The sequence below is a fragment of the Rhineura floridana genome, chromosome 13 (assembly GCF_030035675.1).
Source record: "Rhineura floridana isolate rRhiFlo1 chromosome 13, rRhiFlo1.hap2, whole genome shotgun sequence".
NCBI lineage: Eukaryota > Metazoa > Chordata > Lepidosauria > Squamata > Rhineuridae > Rhineura > Rhineura floridana.
The window spans coordinates 20,423,522-20,440,359 of NC_084492.1; the positions used below are offsets into that span (position 1 = coordinate 20,423,522).

General features: G+C 44.0%; 1 protein-coding gene across 1 annotated transcript in view; it reads left to right on the top strand.

Annotated features, from left to right (window-relative positions):
• BEAN1 (brain expressed associated with NEDD4 1) overlaps positions 1-16,838 on the top strand; it is a 73,484-nt gene that overhangs the window by 10,011 nt on the left and 46,635 nt on the right. The window contains exon 2 of the mRNA XM_061594252.1: positions 12,458-12,533. Coding sequence (XP_061450236.1) covers positions 12,527-12,533 — 7 coding nt within the window. The 5' untranslated portion in view covers positions 12,458-12,526. The remainder of the gene's footprint in view (positions 1-12,457; positions 12,534-16,838) is intronic.

Sequence of the window (16,838 nt, forward strand, 5' to 3'; positions counted from 1 at the left end):
TATTTTCTCATAAATATGTAAAACAGAGGTGGGGGACCTGTGATTCTTCAGACCTGCCAGATGCCATTGGACTCCATCTCTCATCAGCCCCAGCCAGCATGGCCAACAAAAAGAGGTGATGGGAGTTGTAGTCCAGCAACTTCTGGAGGCCACAGGTTCCTTCTAGGGTTACCATCATTTTGTCATTTCAAAAAGAGTACATTTGGCTTCGATCAGTGAAAAGTAAGAGTATGCTGTTGCACCATGTCAAAAAGAGTACATGTACTCTTAAAAGAGTACGGTTGGTAACCCCACGTTATCTCTGCTGTAAAAAAAATTTCAACAACCCTGTTTTGATGTCAAGTGTCATCTTAACAGGCATTCTGTCCTACATCCCAGTCTGTGTCTGTGTTGGAATTGCTTTTTAATATGTCTTTAAAGCTTTTTTTAAAATAAAAGATGTTATAAATAATAATAAAAAAATAGTAAATAATACATGTGGAGAGATGCTAGGTAAGGAGAGATACTCTTCCAAGAGGACGCCATCTACAAAACAAAACCACATCATCTAAAATCTGACTTCACCCCCTCTATTGCTTCCTCCATCGCATATACAAATTTACAACACAATCCTATATATGTTTACTCAGAAGTAAGTCCAATTGAACTTAATGGGGTATAAGATTATACCTATGTACCTGAACGTAAGCCCCACTGAACTCAATATGAACTTTAGGTTAACACTCATGGGGTTGTTCTGTTAGGATCTCTTGAAATGGAAAACTGGTGAACACCTGGGCTCCCAAACCATTTCAGTGGAGGGGGCTAAGCCATTTGTACCAGGAAAAATTGGGTGGGTAATGGGAGGTCAGACACTCCACTCCACTCCAAGAGCTGAGTCACTGCTGCTTACTGGCCAGTTTTTCTGGGCTGGAGATCTGTGTGTAGACTGAAGAGTTAATGCCCAAAACAGATTGCCAATTTTGAGTAATTAAGTTTCCCACAGAGATCTGTTATATTTAATCTTGTGAAGTGCTGTGTGCATTTGTAGGGTATATTGTGTTGGTGATGACCAGCTTTTGTGTGTTATAGCATGAGCCAGTCATATGGAAATGGACTGCCTTCAAGTCGATCCCGACTTATGGCAACCCTATGAATAGGGTTTTCATGGTAAGCGGTATTCAGAGGTAGTTTACCATTTCCTCCCTCTGAGGCTAGTCCTCCCCAGCTGGCTAGGGCCTGCTCAGCTTGCCACAGCTGCACAAGCCAGCCCCTTCCTTGTCCGCAACTACCAGCTGGGGGGCAGCTAGGGTCCTTGGGACTATGCAGCTTGCCCACGGCTGCACAGACGGCAGGGCATGTAACCCCTGAGCCACTCACTGTGGGGGTGATCTTTAGCTGGCCCTTGACACCCAGGAGACATGTGCGGGAATTTGAACTCACAGACTCTGGACTCCAAGCCAGGCTCTCCTCCCCACTGTGCTATACTGATGGCAAAATGGTTGCTTTGGTGTCTTTTTATGTGCATCTTAGCTTTTTTAACATTACATTGGGCTGCTGTAATTCCCTACAAGTAGCCCATTTGGGTTGCTCCCTCACCAAAAATGTATCTCAGTTGCTTATTTCATTACACGCTATTGTCCTTGGTTCTCAGAAAGGAAACATCTTAACATGAATTTTGTGTTTAACTTCAGTATGGCTTAGTGCTGGGTTAATTTGAATTCTGGTCAGAACAGCACAACAGAACGCCCGAAGGAACAGATGCTAGGCCTAGCAGCTGAGAGCATGGTGTGGTGACTGGCCTCCCAACAACTGAGTTGCTGCTGTTTACTGGGAAGAAGTGGAGAATGGGATGGGAGGTTGACACAGTCCAAACGCAGTGGCAGAGCCAATTCGGTACTTCTGCTGGTGTGTTAGCACCACACTGACCGCCCTCCTGCGTCAGCCCACTCCTTCCCGGTAAGCAGCAGCCATCCTCTACTGACTAGCGCTAATATAGAGCTGCTTTCTGCAGTAGTGGACTGCCTACACCCTGCTGCACAAGACAGATTCCCACCCAGGTTTGACTTCCTGGCTCCAGGGTCCTGGTGCTGGCTTTCACTTTATCACAGCTCATCTCTGACAACAGAGCATTTTCCACCTTTAAAGCATACTAGTTTTTTTAGATGAAACATTTGTATCTCCAGCTCTGCTAGTTCAGATCGCCATGTCTCATTGCTGGCCTTCATGGCCCACAAATCCAGCAGCTGTGATTGCATCATTAGGGGCTGTCCCTTGTGCACATATCTGGAATTAGGGGCAGGGTAGCATTCCTGTGACACAGGATACAGATTCTATTGAGGCTCTATACAACAACCCGGTTTCTCATTTCATAGCAGGGGTGGGGTGACAACAAGTCCAGCACCAGCACAAGGTATCCTTGGACAGCTGCCAGGACTCCACTACCCAGGCAGGGTCCACTGATGATTCTTAACCTAAGCGCCCCTTTAACCACAACTGTGTCCTGATAGGTACCAAGCAGCTGGGTATGAGAGCTGCCCTTTTAACTTCCCATGAAGCAACATGTGGCTCACATCCATAAAGTATGAGGGTTGTCTCCAACTAAGTTAAACTCTGAGTAGACCCATTGAAATTAATGGATCCAAGTTATTTATGCTTGTTATTTTCAATGGCTTTACTCTGAGTAAGATGACCATTGGATACAAGCCTGGATCAGCCTTCTTCCATTCCATGGCGGTTTCACATGCATTAAATCCTAAGTCCATTCTGTTCCATTTTCTGTGAATTTTTTTTAAAGGATGAGAATTTTGGACAAAAAGTGTACATATTTTTGTACTCATTTTCCCCTAAAACATGTGTCAAGGTATGATTTTTCTATGCATTTTCTTTTGAAATATGCATATTTGTACACATTATTTGAACTAAAACCGCATCGTAAATCTGATTGCCAACTGCGTTCTGATTCATCTGTAAGTCTGGAAACTGAAAACTGGGTCAGTTTGCTTTAAACAGAGGGTTGAATGACAGCCTTTATCAAGCTATTCTATAAACATAGTTCTTGTACTGATGGGGAGAGCTGAAGTTCTCTTATGAGCCTTTGATTAAGATGACATATAATATTTCCCTTTTCTCTCCCTATCTTTTCAAGTCTTCACCTTCTCTGGTCTATATTGAGTTGAATATTTTGTGACTCAGTTCCACCCAGTGATGAGCTGTTGAATTGATGAGCTGTTGCATGAGTTTGCATTTGTTGTTCCTCTGTGGTTGTTTTTTGTTTATAATTATTATTTAGGCAATTTCTACACCACTCGATATATAAAAATATCTGTAAGGAGTGTGCAGCAAACTAAAATAACAAAATGTTACAAAACCACTAATACAAATTGCTAATAGATAAAAGCTGATATAAATTCCTTCTTCTGACGTATTTCCCCAATTTCTGTACCTAATATATAAAAATATCTCTAAACAGTGTACCGCAAACTAAAATAACAACAAAATGTTACAAAAATACACATTAATACAAATATACAACCATTAATACAAATATACTATAAATCCTTTCTTGTGACACATTTTTCCAATCGACCCCTCTCAGCCTCCTGGCTCTCACCCAGGACTCCAACCATCCATCCTGTCCCTCATTCACACCCCAAACAAACTCACAGACCACCACCCCAAATTTCATAATAAAGAGGGTTTCTGGAACCTGCTGATGTCACCCTAGTCTCTCACTCCAGGAGCAGATGGGCAGACACTGATGTCTGTTGGAAATTCCTGGGGCTGCCCCCAGCAGTGTCCTTTTCAGCACTTAATCAGTTCCGGGTGACAGCAGGTTTGGTTTGTCATCTCTCTGCCAAATACTCAAAGTGTTTTTTTAAACAACAACAACAAAACTTCCCATAAGGTCTCTGACATAGCACCAATCCAGGGCAGTGTGGCCGTGACACAGTGCTGCTGCTAGCCACCACTATCATCTGGTAAGCATGCATCTCCAGAGAAATCACAAGAGGACACTTTGCCAAGGGCACCCTCGACCCTCTTATCAGGAGGTTTGTTCCGCACAACATAGGAAGTGGACCTTTAGTGTTGTGGCACCGACCCTTGGGAATTCCTTCCCCTTAAATATTAGACAAATATCTCTGTTATCTTTTTGGTGCCTGCTGAAGACCTTCCTCTTTCAACAAGCCTTTTAAGTAGAGACCTTATCCCAGTATGCGTCTGTGTTGGAATTACTTTGTAAGATGTTTTTAAAGATGTTTTGTTTTAATATATTTTAACGTCTGTTTTATGATGTTTTAGTGTTTTTAGTGTTTTTTGCCGCTCTGGGCTCCTTCTGGGAAGAAGGGCGGGATATCAGTGTAATAAATAAATAAACCCTGACACCAGCCTGGGAAAGGAGGGTTGCAACTTATTTCCCATGAGACATCCCTGTGTGCTTTCTGCAGGTCCTGTTCAGTACTAAAGCATTGAGCTCAGTAACCTAGGAAACTGCCAAGTCACTCAGTGCAGACCAGCGGTATCTACATACCCCTCTTACCTAATCTGCTGCCCTCCAGATGTTTTTGACCTGCGACTCCCATTATCCCTGCCCATTTGACAGAGCTGCCTGGAGCTGATGGGAAGAGTAGCCCCAAACATCTGAAGGGCACCAGGTTGGGGAAGGCTGGTCTACACTTGACTGGCAGCAGTGGCTCTCCAAGGTTTTCAGATGGAGCAGGTCCACACCATACGTGTGAAGCACATCCAAACTTGATTGAAAGAACATGACTTCCCCCAAAGAATAATAGGCATTGTAGTTTGTTAAGGGTGCTGGGAATTTGTGGCTCTGTGAAGGGCAAAATGACAGTTCCCAGAATTGTTTGGGGGAAGTCTGGTTCTCAGCTTTGCAGCATACTTGCTTTGGCCTTTAAAGTAGTGGCATGTGAGACTATGAAGGGTAGTGCTTCTTAATTAAGCAGCTGCAGCTTCCATTCTCTTAAACCATCTGGGAGCAGTGCCTTGAAGAAGCCAGCTGAGAATCTTTCTACATGGCATCCTGCCCCAGGTCTCAATTAGACATGCACAAGGTATTGTCTTCTTGGAGCCCTGTCTGCTTGAGGGCTGCCAGCTGTGTGATCTCGGACTCCAGAAACTGGAGCTGGAGAGGGCAGAGGTTGAGGAAGTCTTTAAGTCCTGTCCAACCAAATCCTTCTTCCATCAAGACAAATTAATCCCTCTGCAAGCCAGACACTGCTGTAGACGTCAGACTGGACAAAAGTGTCTGTTGCTTCCAGCAATTCCTGCTTGTTCTCCTTCTCCGTGGACATGTGCAAGGCTTAATTTGCGCAAAGGATGCCAGGACTCAGCACATCTGACAAAATAAAAATCTGGCATATTTAAAGCCTGACGACTTTGGACCAGGGTATCTTAATTCATCTCTTGCATGCTTTGTTCTCCATCTGAGGCCTTTTTCCAGGTGTTGTTGCTGCTTGAACAGAAGAAGCTGCCTTATATTGAGTCAGATCACTCGTCCATCTAGCTCAATAATAGTCTACACCAAGAGTGGGGAAGCTTGGGCCTGGGGCCAAATGTAGCCCTCCTTGTCCCTGTATCTGGCCTTTGGAACTCCCCACTAGGGATGGAATCTGTCATTTTCGGATGTCTCCATTTCTCATTTTTCCAATCTTAAATTTGGTTCTCTGCATTTCTGCAGAAATTTACAGTTGTCGCTCTGCCTGCGTTTGCCTCTGGCCTCACCCACCCTGGAACTCTTAGAAGATTTCCCAGAAGGAAATCTGGCCCTTGGCTGAGAAAATGGGTCCAGAATACTATAAGGACCGCCTGAGTCCATTTATCCCTGCTTAATCAAAGCGCTGCTAGTTACAGAATCTTCACTGGCCTCTACTAGAAGTTGGGCATGTAGTGTCGCTAGTTCCATGCCGAGGAAGGCTCTTCCGGCAAAGATTCAGCAGAGCATCCTCGCTTTTCACTTTCAGGCTCTCTTGAAGCCCTTTTTTATGCCGACAGGCCTATGCAGTTATTTAAAGTGTTCTTGATTAGTCAGTCATTTCAGTGATTGCTGTGCACTGCTTTTAATGGTGCTTAACATTTTCTTGTATTACACACATTGTTGCGCACCGCCCTGCTATTTTATGATGTGGCCGTATAGAAATACTTGTATGAATAAATAAAAGAGCCCCATTCCTGGTCTTCATTGACTGGCAGTGCCTCTCCAGGTCTCCAGAGAAAAAACTCCTAGCTCTTTCCGGAGATGCCTGGAATAGAACCTTGGACCTTCTGCATGCAGAGCAGGTGTTCTGTCGCTGAGCTATGCCCCCCCCCCCAGCAATGCTTAGCAAACGTCTACTTCTCTGTAGTGGCACCAATTTTGTGGAATTACCTCCCCTGCACTATCTTATTTTAGGCACCGGGCCAGGACCTGGCTTTTTCAGGAAAGCTTTTAGCAAATGCAATCCAGTCTTTATGGGGTCCAATTAGCTCCTCACTCTCCTGCTGCCTTGCTTCTTATTTATTGCTCTGCCTTGCCGCCCTGTCGAGTTGTTGCTCTGTCTTCTTGCTGCTTTTGTGCATTTAGCACCGTATACTGTGTATTTTCCATGTTTGGGTTTTACTTATTGGATTCTTGGCTACAGCTTGTGGTTTCTTGTTAAATGTTTTTATTTAAAATATTTCCAGGCCACCTTTTGGGGCAGTGGTTTTATTTTCTGGCTTGATTGTTGAGAGCCACTATCAGTTATTGAAGCAGTAGTGGCAGTATGACTATTACAAGGATTTATAGGCTGCCTTTCATTGCAAGAAGAAATAGCGAGACAGTTCACAACCAGGTAAAAGCCAATAGCAAAAGCTAGTATAAACCCAATTCTAAAAATATAGCTACCTATAATTAAAAACACACAGTAAAACAATTTCATCAAGCCATTGAAACACCCATAATTAAAATGTATAAGCAAGCCCATTAAGACAGCATGGCAGTTAAAACACACTAATGATAACACTAATATACTGAGTGCCATCTCCTTTGCTACCAAATAGCTCAGGGCTACCCCATTTGTCCCCACCAAATTAAACCCAGACCCTGTGGTTGGAGGCCCTAGAGCAGACTGACTAGCTAAGGAGTTTCAGATGTGAGAATTTCCATCCAGATCCTGCTGCGCTGCTGTTCCGTGCTGCTGTTATGTTAACTTTTGTTATTGGCTAGTTGTATGGTTTTATTTTCTGATTTTAACATAATTTGTTTTCATTTGTGATATGTTTTTTGTAAACTGCCCTGGGAGTATCTGGTGGGCTGTAGGTACAAATACTAAATAAATAAATGATGGCGGGGGAGGGATTTATATGTGTCTGCCTTCTCCAACCCACATTCTCCAACCAACTCCCACCATCCTTGACCATTGTCTATATGGGCTGGGGCTGATAGGGGTTGTAGTCAAACACATCTGGAGAGCATCAGGTTGCGGAAGGCTGAAATGTGTGCATGTGTGTAGACAACTAGGGATTCAAGGCCAGGACCTCGTTCAAAGACCAAAATTGAATGATGGCCACCAACTTCGATGGCTTTAAAAGAGGATTGGACAAATACATGGAGGTTAAGGCTATCAGTGGCTACTAACCCTGATAACTGTGTTCTACCTCCACTCTTGAAGGCACTAAGTTTATGAATACCAGTTTCTGGAAAACATAGGTGGGGAGAGTGTTGTGAGAAAAGGATGATGGACTAGAGAGGACATTTGTCTGATCCAGCAGGCTCTTCTTATGTTGTACTCAAGTATTCCATCTTCCCGTTGCCCAAAAGTCATAGCCTCTGCAGTCAAAGTCATTTGGCAGTGGCTTCCAATTGCCCTGCATTAAACTTGTGTCAAGGATGACTTGCACACCATGAAATTTGCAGAAGTCTAGCATCTCAGCATGAGAAGTGTCATCTTCTTGCCAAGCATAACTCCTTTCCTATCACACTTATTATAATGTGGTTTGAGTCATATAACTAGTTTTAACTCAGACTGGCAGATTTGTCTCTTAGCTGTTCCTTTTTCTTCTAACTCATGAGCATCCTAGTAGTTCAACGCTGCAATCCAATATATACACTTAATTGGGTGTAAGTCCTACTGAAAATAATGGGACTTATTTCTGAGTAGTCATGTATAGGAGTACACTGTAAGAGAATGATTCTGCCTAGGTAAGCCTTCCCCCAAACTGGCGCCCACCAAATGTGGTTGGACTCAAACTCGTTATCAGCCCTAGCCGTAACCTGTTGCCCAAGTGCTTCTTGGCTGACCTCTTTGCTTCAGAGTGCAATGAATGAGGGCAGAAGGGTCTTGTCATTTACTTCTGCCCTAGCATGGTCATTCTAGACTAGGGGTCACCAACATGGTGTCCACGGGCACCATTGTGCCCACCAGTATCTCTTATTGCACCTGTGGAAGGTCTCGATAAATAGCATCTTAAAATCGACAATATATGAGAGACTGCTTGCACTTCCCGCTCAGTTCCTGTTTGCACTGGCACCTACATTAAACATGCCCACATTTCAGTGGATGCCAGAATTTGACACCCACCTTCCCCTCTGTTCTGAACAGAGGAGAGGCGCAAAGAGCATTTTGTGGCCCTGCAGCCGTTATGTGATATGTCATGGGAGGTTCTATCTTTGGCAGCCACAGCACTTTCAAAATTCCAAATGTACCCACTGGGCCCCCAAAATTGGCTGCCCCTGCTTGTTATAGGAGTTATAGGAGATATATCGAACAGAGATTTCTGCAGGCTGTTTTCCATTTAACCCCTTAAGAAGGCTTTTAAATTGGCCAAAATGTCATGGGAGCAAATTCCTTACCCTCCATGAATTTGTCTAATTCTTTTTTTAAAGCCATCCAACTTCGTAGCCACTGCTGCTTCTCGTGAAAGCATTCATACTATTACTAATAAGAGTACTAATAGTACTAATAATAGTACTAATAATATGGACACATGCTGGAGAAGAGATGGGGAAAACCTGTGCAGAGATGGCCTCACCTCCCTTTCATTTGCAGGCTCACTCCATGCTGAGGATTAGTACCCTCATTTCCCTGTTGTTGTTGTTTTCTCAGTGACTGCATTTCCACTGTCGATGTGAATCCTGTCACCTCTGGTAGCAAGTACAGCTGCCTTTCCTACATAGGGAAAATGAGATGCACAGCCCAGCATATGTGTGACCCTTCTTCCATTTGCATATCCTTCCTTCATTACCTCCAGGGATCAGCAGTGCCACTCTGGACTGACCTTAGGAGCATATGAGTTATTGCAGGGCTGTGTGTGTGCTCTGCAGTTTTGTAGAAGAAACGCAGAATGTAGTCAGTGCAGGCTCTAACCAGTGGTGGGGGACCTCAGGCCCAGCAGGTGAATGTGGCCCTCCAAACCTCTTTGTCTGGCCCTTGGGACTCTTCCCAGTCCGCACCCCTTCCCAGTCCACGGCCTCTACCCCTGGGCAATACCCACAATTAACCCTGCTTTGCACTCTCCTTGAGTGTTTTTGCCTGGCTGAAATGTGTCGAACTGTGATAATGCCTCTTGCTTGCCTGGGTGGAGGATAAAGGGATGCATGCTGGGTGTGAGTATATATATTTAGTTTTTTTAATTTTAGGCGTTTATATACCGCTGTTCAGGCGGATCTCTCAAAGCAGTTTACATTGCAACATACAGAAACCCAGAACAAAACCAAATAAAAATTTAAAATCAGAAATCAATGGACTAACTATTGCAGAAAGATGTTGTCTCAATTCCCTGCGTAAGCCTGGTGACGTAGAAGACTTTACAGCAGGTGTTTAAGAGTCAACACAGAAGGTGCCTGCTGAATCTCTACTGGCAGAGCGTTCCATAGGACTGGGGCAAAGATGTTAAAGGCTGGTTCCCTCGTTGTTGTCAGATGAGTCTCGCCAAATCGGGAGATGGCCATTGATGTTCTGGCAGATGACCTCGGTGATCGAGCTGAGATGTAAGGGTTCAGGTGGTCCATAAGTTATCCTGGACTTTAGTTGTTCAGGTCTTTGTAAATGAATACAAGGTCCCTGAAAATGGCTCAGTGGTGGATGGGTAGCCAGTGCAGATGTTTTAACAATGGTGTCACATGTTGTCAGCCATGTCCCCCTGCCGGCAGTCTGGCTGCTGTGTTCTGCACCAACTGTGCAGAAATATGGCTGAACAAAGTAAGAATCTCACCCCTGCTGCTCCCCTAATTTTCTCTCTGGTCCTGCCCACCACTGGCATGCATCCCCCAGAATGTTACCTGTCAGGGAATGTGGCTCTCTGGGTGAAAAAGGCTCCCCATCTCTTTTCTAATCTATGAAGCCTGAAACGGCATGGAAGCAGGATACCTGAGGGACCCTCCCCATCCCTTGTATAAACCTGTCAGAAAGTTAGAATTGGCTTCAGGAGCCTAGTAGGCAGGTGAAAGAAAAACACTTTTCTGTGGAGTGCTTTTTTACAGAGTGTCCTTCGCAGACATACTGATGTGGTGCCGGCATCAGGTTTTTAAATGTTTGATTTGTCATTCTTTTACCATTCCGCTAATGCTGTTCACTGCCGCTGGTTTGTATGGTGGCTTATGCTGCAGTTTTTATTTCTTTGTATTGTTAGGTGTGGGTTGTTTTTTGTTTGCTTTGAAAAAATCCCTTGTTGGCTTTGATGTTTTCAAACAACTTCTTAAAACTGAAATCTGGGTTTTATAGCTTTCACGACAATTGAAAAAAGCTGTTTTTATAAATACGTAATTGCTACTCTGGGCTCCTTCTGGGAGGAAAGGTGCAATATAAATTTAATAATAATTAAATAAAAATAAATAAATGCTGTAAATAATGAGGCAGATATTTGTCTCAGGATTCAGCTTCCAGAGAACCTCACCTTAAGAGTGATTATGCACATCTAGCAGTTTATTAGATTTTTAGCTTTTGAAAAGGGTTTTTTTGGGAAAAAAAACAATAGTAAGGGTTGTATCTGGTTGAGCTCTACTCAGAGTAGACCCATTGAAGTTAATGGACCTAGGTTAGTCATGTCCATTGGATCTCCTCTGAGTAGAACTACATTGCCATATGATTTATAAACCACTTTTAAGGCTGAAATCCATTGGTCCCCAGGAGGGTAACTCAGGCACCATAGCAACAGTTGGATCTCCCTCACCAAGGAAAGAGAGAGGGCTCCACCCTTAAGAGGATAGCCCAGTGTTGGATGCCCCCGTTGTGAGGCTACAGAAAGGTCCACAATCAGTTCCTCTCCAATGTTGGAGGAAGCATTCTAGGGGTTTGTCAAGAGGGGATGTGGTTCACATCATCTCCATGCCCCTCAGATGCCAATGGGAGGAAAATAAACTACACCAGCTCCAGGGCTCGTGTAGTTTATCCTCTGCTTTGTGGGGGGGGGGGGAGAGGTTGAGGCCCTGATGTGTCATAGCACAGCCCTAGAATTCATGGGTTTCCTGCTATGTGAACAAGCTGTGGCAAGCCTTGGGTTTGCACATGCACCCACCTCCCCTCTCTTCCTCTTTTACAAGGAAGAGATTGGAAAAAATTGCTTCCAATTTTTAAACGAACCACAGTTTCCCATAATATTTGAACTTTGGGAACTGTGGTTTGTTTCAGCCAGAGGTAGTCAATGTGGTGCCCTTTAGGTGTTGTAGGACTCCAATTCCCATCAGCTGCAGCCAGCATCAGGGATGTCTGTTATCTGACAACATCTGAAGGGCTCTAGGTTGGGAAAAGCTGGCCTAGAGATTATGTTTGGCCTAGAGAGCCTGGTGGGGCTGGCCGGCCAAAGGCCCTGAGCTCTGGTGGTGCAATAGATATGGTATCAACACCTGGCCATTGAAGCCCCTTCCCCAGTGCCTTATACTGCATGTGGAAATTGCAGTATAAACCCCGGAGGGTTCTGGGTTCTTCCAGCAGCAGAAGGACTCTGGCAAACGTACCAAAGAGCACACAACACACTTGTATCCCAATGTAATCTCTGAACCAGTCCAAAATGTATTGACTGCAGCTTGGCTTTGAGCAGCTGAATCCTTCTCGAGAAATGATTTGTTGAAAAAGTTCTGCAGCTCTCCAGAGTACCATGTCCTTCACAGAGAACATTTTTACAATCCTTCTAGCACTTGTAGTCTGTACGGATTCCTGGAGGGATTGACAGTGCATTCCAGTTCTGTACTGAACTGTGGTGGTGTTCCGCGCAGAGGTGTCTTAAACATTGGTTAAGGCCTCGGCCTAGAAATATATATTGCTTGCTGAGGCTCAGCTATGACTCCAACACGGTTATTATTTCTTATGAAATAGGAGATGAGTGATTTCTGCCAGGTATGTACTGTTTTGAGCAGGAAGGGGGGGTTAAGAAAATAATGTTTAGGATTTGCAGTTAGTGCCTACCTGTCTCATCATACCTAACACAGTCTTTGTCAAAGCATGGGAGATGTTTTCAGATTTTCACATGGTAAATGTATAATTGGTGGGTCTCCCTCTTTCTTCAGATCCCTCCTCAAAACCGACAATTTCCATAGCCTTTGGCTTTGAGCCCATTGCCCTCATCCACAGCTGAAATGAACCGTAAGTACATATGACTTTATTTGCTCATATTCATCCCTTGTTATCCTTGACTTTTCCAATCTTCTGCTTCTGTTTTTGCTTGTTATTCCTTATATCCTTTCCTCTGTTGTCCCTCCTGCTAACTGAAGTATGTGCAGCTGTCACAGTGTTCTGATCCGTAGCAATAGCCATCGCCGAGAAGAGGTGACTGTCCAAACAAGATGGTGGGAGTCAGGCCCAAGACTGCCCAAGTCAGCTTAGTGCTTGAATGAGGTCAGGATCCTGGGCAGGAATAAGGGTGTTGAGTTGGAATGCCGGAGCAAGAGTTTCAGGACCTTGGACAGTGATCCTGCAGTTGAGGTCAAGGGTATTGGGGGGAAAGAAAGAGCCTAGACCTTCTGGGTCCTCAGCTGGCCATCACCCCTCTCCCCAAAAAACTCTGACTTGTTTTCAGCCGTTCACTGAAAAAGTGGTTGCACACTGAAACATAGGAGGCTGCTTTATACTGAGCCAGACTGTTGGTCCTTCTAGCTCAGTAGTGTCTACACTGACTGGCAGCAGCTCTCCAGGTTTTCAAGCAGGAATCTCTTGCAGCTCTACCTGGAGGTGCTGGAAAATGATTTTGAGATCTTCTGCATGCAAGACAGATGCTCTACCACTGAGCTACGTCTCTTCCCTTGCAACTTCCTGCCCCTGTATAGACTTGTATGATCACTTAGGGGAAATTTGACTTGTGGTATTGCACCCTATAGAATATCGTAGGATGGTGACCTGAAAACGGGCATTTTTGCTATTGCCCTGGCACTGTAAAAAGCCCTTCCCCCTGCTGCATATGTAGTAACCATCATTTGCTTCTGATGTCTTTTAAAGATATGTCTTTTTACCTGGGCTTTTCCCATTCCATAAGATCAGACCCTGTTTTCTATCAATTTCAATTCCCTGAATCTCTGCTTTTATATGTTTTTATACTACCCTTTTGCTGGTAATGCTGTACACTGCTTAGAGATTTTAAAACATTCAGCAGTTTATAAATGCTTTTACATTAGAGAATAAAAAAATACATTTTTGGTATACCTTTTTTTCCCCCACTGATCAAAACACCGTGTTGATGATACCAACCAATCCATCAACTCAGCATTGCAGCACGAGTTGGTATCCAGCCCTTGAGAGCTAATTCATATCATTCATGATATTTTGCAGCTGTTGTAAATGGACTCGGGGGACATACCTTTCTAGGTCACTTCCTGCTTGCCTTCTTCCAGATTGCCCCGGCTTCCTTTGTTATCAGATTCCACACAGCCACTCTTTGCACCAGCCATGCCCTTAAAAAATCATATCAGTCCCTGGAGGTCTCTTCTAACACGGCCAATTAACACTATGGAGCCCTGTTTTGATAGCTTTGGTGCAATTTTTATTTTCAAATGCAGCGTCTGTGCATCATGAAGCCAAAGAGCATTTTATAATAAGGAGAAGACGAGGGTGGGGAGGTGGGAACAAAACCAACTGCAGCAACAAGAGGGAGATGATATTTTCAGATGGCTTTGGAAACTAATTGGGTTATTGCAGAGAACAGACTGAGAGCGGGCAAGTCTTGAATATGACAAGATTTATATCAGTGATAAGATTGTGTGCAGAAGTCTGAAGAGGGTCTTAGCTTCTGGATGGAAGTGAATTCGTAAAAATATCAGGATACAAGTGGAACCTGTAAGAAAACTGTTGCCATAGGGAAAGTTCCTGTTCAGGGTTTTAGTCTGCCGGCCATGCTCTTTTCCAGGATATGTCATTCTATTCCCCCTACCCAGTTTTTGACCTTTTCTCCCCAACAGTGAGTCAGCATTCTGTGCCCGCTGAGCATGCTCAGTCCTCACTGATTATTTGGGGGTTCCTCCTTTGAGTAAAAAGAAAACAACGAAAGATTTTTGAGATCTCTGCAAACTTTGGGGTCAGTGGAGGGTGGTGCCATTTGGGACAGGTAGGGCAGAAGACAGGGAGGCCATCAGTAGGTGGAGCCAAATCCAATGATTGATGGAGCCAGGGCAAATGATTGGTGGAGCCAGGGCCAATGACAGGCACAGCCAACTCATTCTAGTTTCATCCCCATTCTACTCTCTGCTGAGTTCTCGAAGGTCAACGCTGAGACTGAGGAAATTGATAGGCAGTGCCACCCCTTGAACTAGTAGCAATTAAGGCAATTCAGGCAGGTGGGGACTGGCTGAGGTTGGTGGAGCCCTGCCTCTAGTCCTTGAGGTTCTCCCAAGCCTGCTGGTACCTCTTTCTTGCTTGGACTCATTCTGGCTACATAAGGGTCCACACTCACCCCATTGCAAATAAAGGGCATTGCTGTATAGCACTCCTCGCTTCCCTGAGCAGTAAAAGGTTCTAGGGAATCTTTGTAGGGTCAGCTTCCTGGTGAAGAGAAGAGATCTGAAAACCCAAATTGTTTTTTGTAATATCTGGCCACTGTTTTGAGGGGGCTGGTGCTTTTTCAGGACTGGCTACGTGTCTATGTTAGAAACATACAGTTTGAGCAGATGGGAAGCAAGCAGCAATTTACACACAATGCTATTCTAAAGCAGCATCAGTCTTACCAAAACAACAGCCTTCATTCATAGCACCCCAAAAGTGCTTCTTACCAGCAGTACAATGCAAACACTGTTTCTCTCCCCCTCCCAATTAAAACCCATTGCAGACTGGAAGGTAGTTTTTCTTTGGGGGGGGCATCAGAATGCCATAAATGTCTGAACATTAAGTACTTGTGGGCACATGGGCTACTCAGATAGATGTGGGCATCTAACTTTGGGTGGAATTCCAGGGTAGTCCCACTCAAAGTAGACTCATTCAATTTGATAGACATGACTAACTTAAGTGCATGCATTTCAGTGGGCCTACTCTGAGAAGGACTTAGCTGACTACAACCCTTGACAAGCAACTATTTGTAAGACAATCTGTCTTGGTTTTTTAATATTCCTGTAAAGATAGATGGGGTTATCATACTTTGGACACATCATGAGAAGACATGATTCACTAGAAAAGACAGTAATGCTTGGAAAAACAGAAGGGAGTAGAAAAAGAGGAAGACCAAACAAGAGATGGATCGATTCCATAAAGGAAGCCACAGACCTGAACTTACAAGATCTGAACAGGGTGGGTCATGACAGATGCTGTTGGAGGTTGCTGATTCATAGGGTTGTAATTGACTTGAAGGCACATAACAACAACAAAGATAAATTGACTGATATATACGTCTTGTGACTTAGAGGAGAGTAGAATTCAACACTCTTTTGAGGAAATTTTATTTATTTATAAAAATATTTGTATACCACTATTTCGTTAAAAACATCAAAGCAGTTTATAACACATTTATTTATTTATTTTATTATTTATTTATTTTATTACACTTTTAAACCGCCCTATAGCAATTTATTTATTGTTTGATTTATATCCCACCCTTCCTCCCAGCAAGAGCCCAGGGCGGCAAAACCAACAACCATAGAATTAAAAAACCAACATTAAAAAACCAATGACCATAGAATAAAAACAGTAAAAATACAATAAAAACAAAGGTCAGCTGTTGCGAAAAGAGCATCTTATTAATTGCCTACATGAGCCTGGTGGAACAGAAAGATTTTCAGCAGGTGCTCAAAAGTTAAATCAGAAGGTGCCTGCTGAATCTCTGTTGGCAGAGCATTCCAGAGAACTGGGCCAATGACACTGAAGGCTCAGTTTCGTGTCGATGTTAAATGAACCTTGCCAACTGAGGGGTCGATTAGAGCTGCTCCTGCAGATGATCTCAATGATCAAGCTGGGATACAAGGCTTCAGGTGGTCTCTAACATACCCTGGACCTAAGTTGTTCAGGGCTTTGGAAATTAATACAAGGACCCTGAACTTGGCTCGGTAGTAGATGGGCAGCCAGTCCTTGTTTCCAATATTCTAACTTTTCACTACCTGCCACAAATGATTTGGTTGCTCGGAAAACATTTATCCACTAAGGGCTAAATGCACAGAAACCAAAATGATCTCATTATGGGTCTCCGTGCAAAGCTTGGCTGCCAGGTTTCTACAAGTCTGTGGCTGCCTAAGACATACAAAAGCAGCATGCAGTCAGGGCCAGTGATATTTGGAAATGCATTGGGGGTGCTGACATTTTCTGCTGGAGCAGCTGTGTGGAGAATTGCAAATCATGAACAATTACACCAAACTGCATGGGCTTTGGGCTGTGAAAGCTGACACAAAAGCCTTGAATTGAATGTACTGGAGAGCAAACAAAAACCTGATTTAGGCAGGCTGCCTTTTGCACAGCTGGCTGAAGGCTGGACTCCCAGTC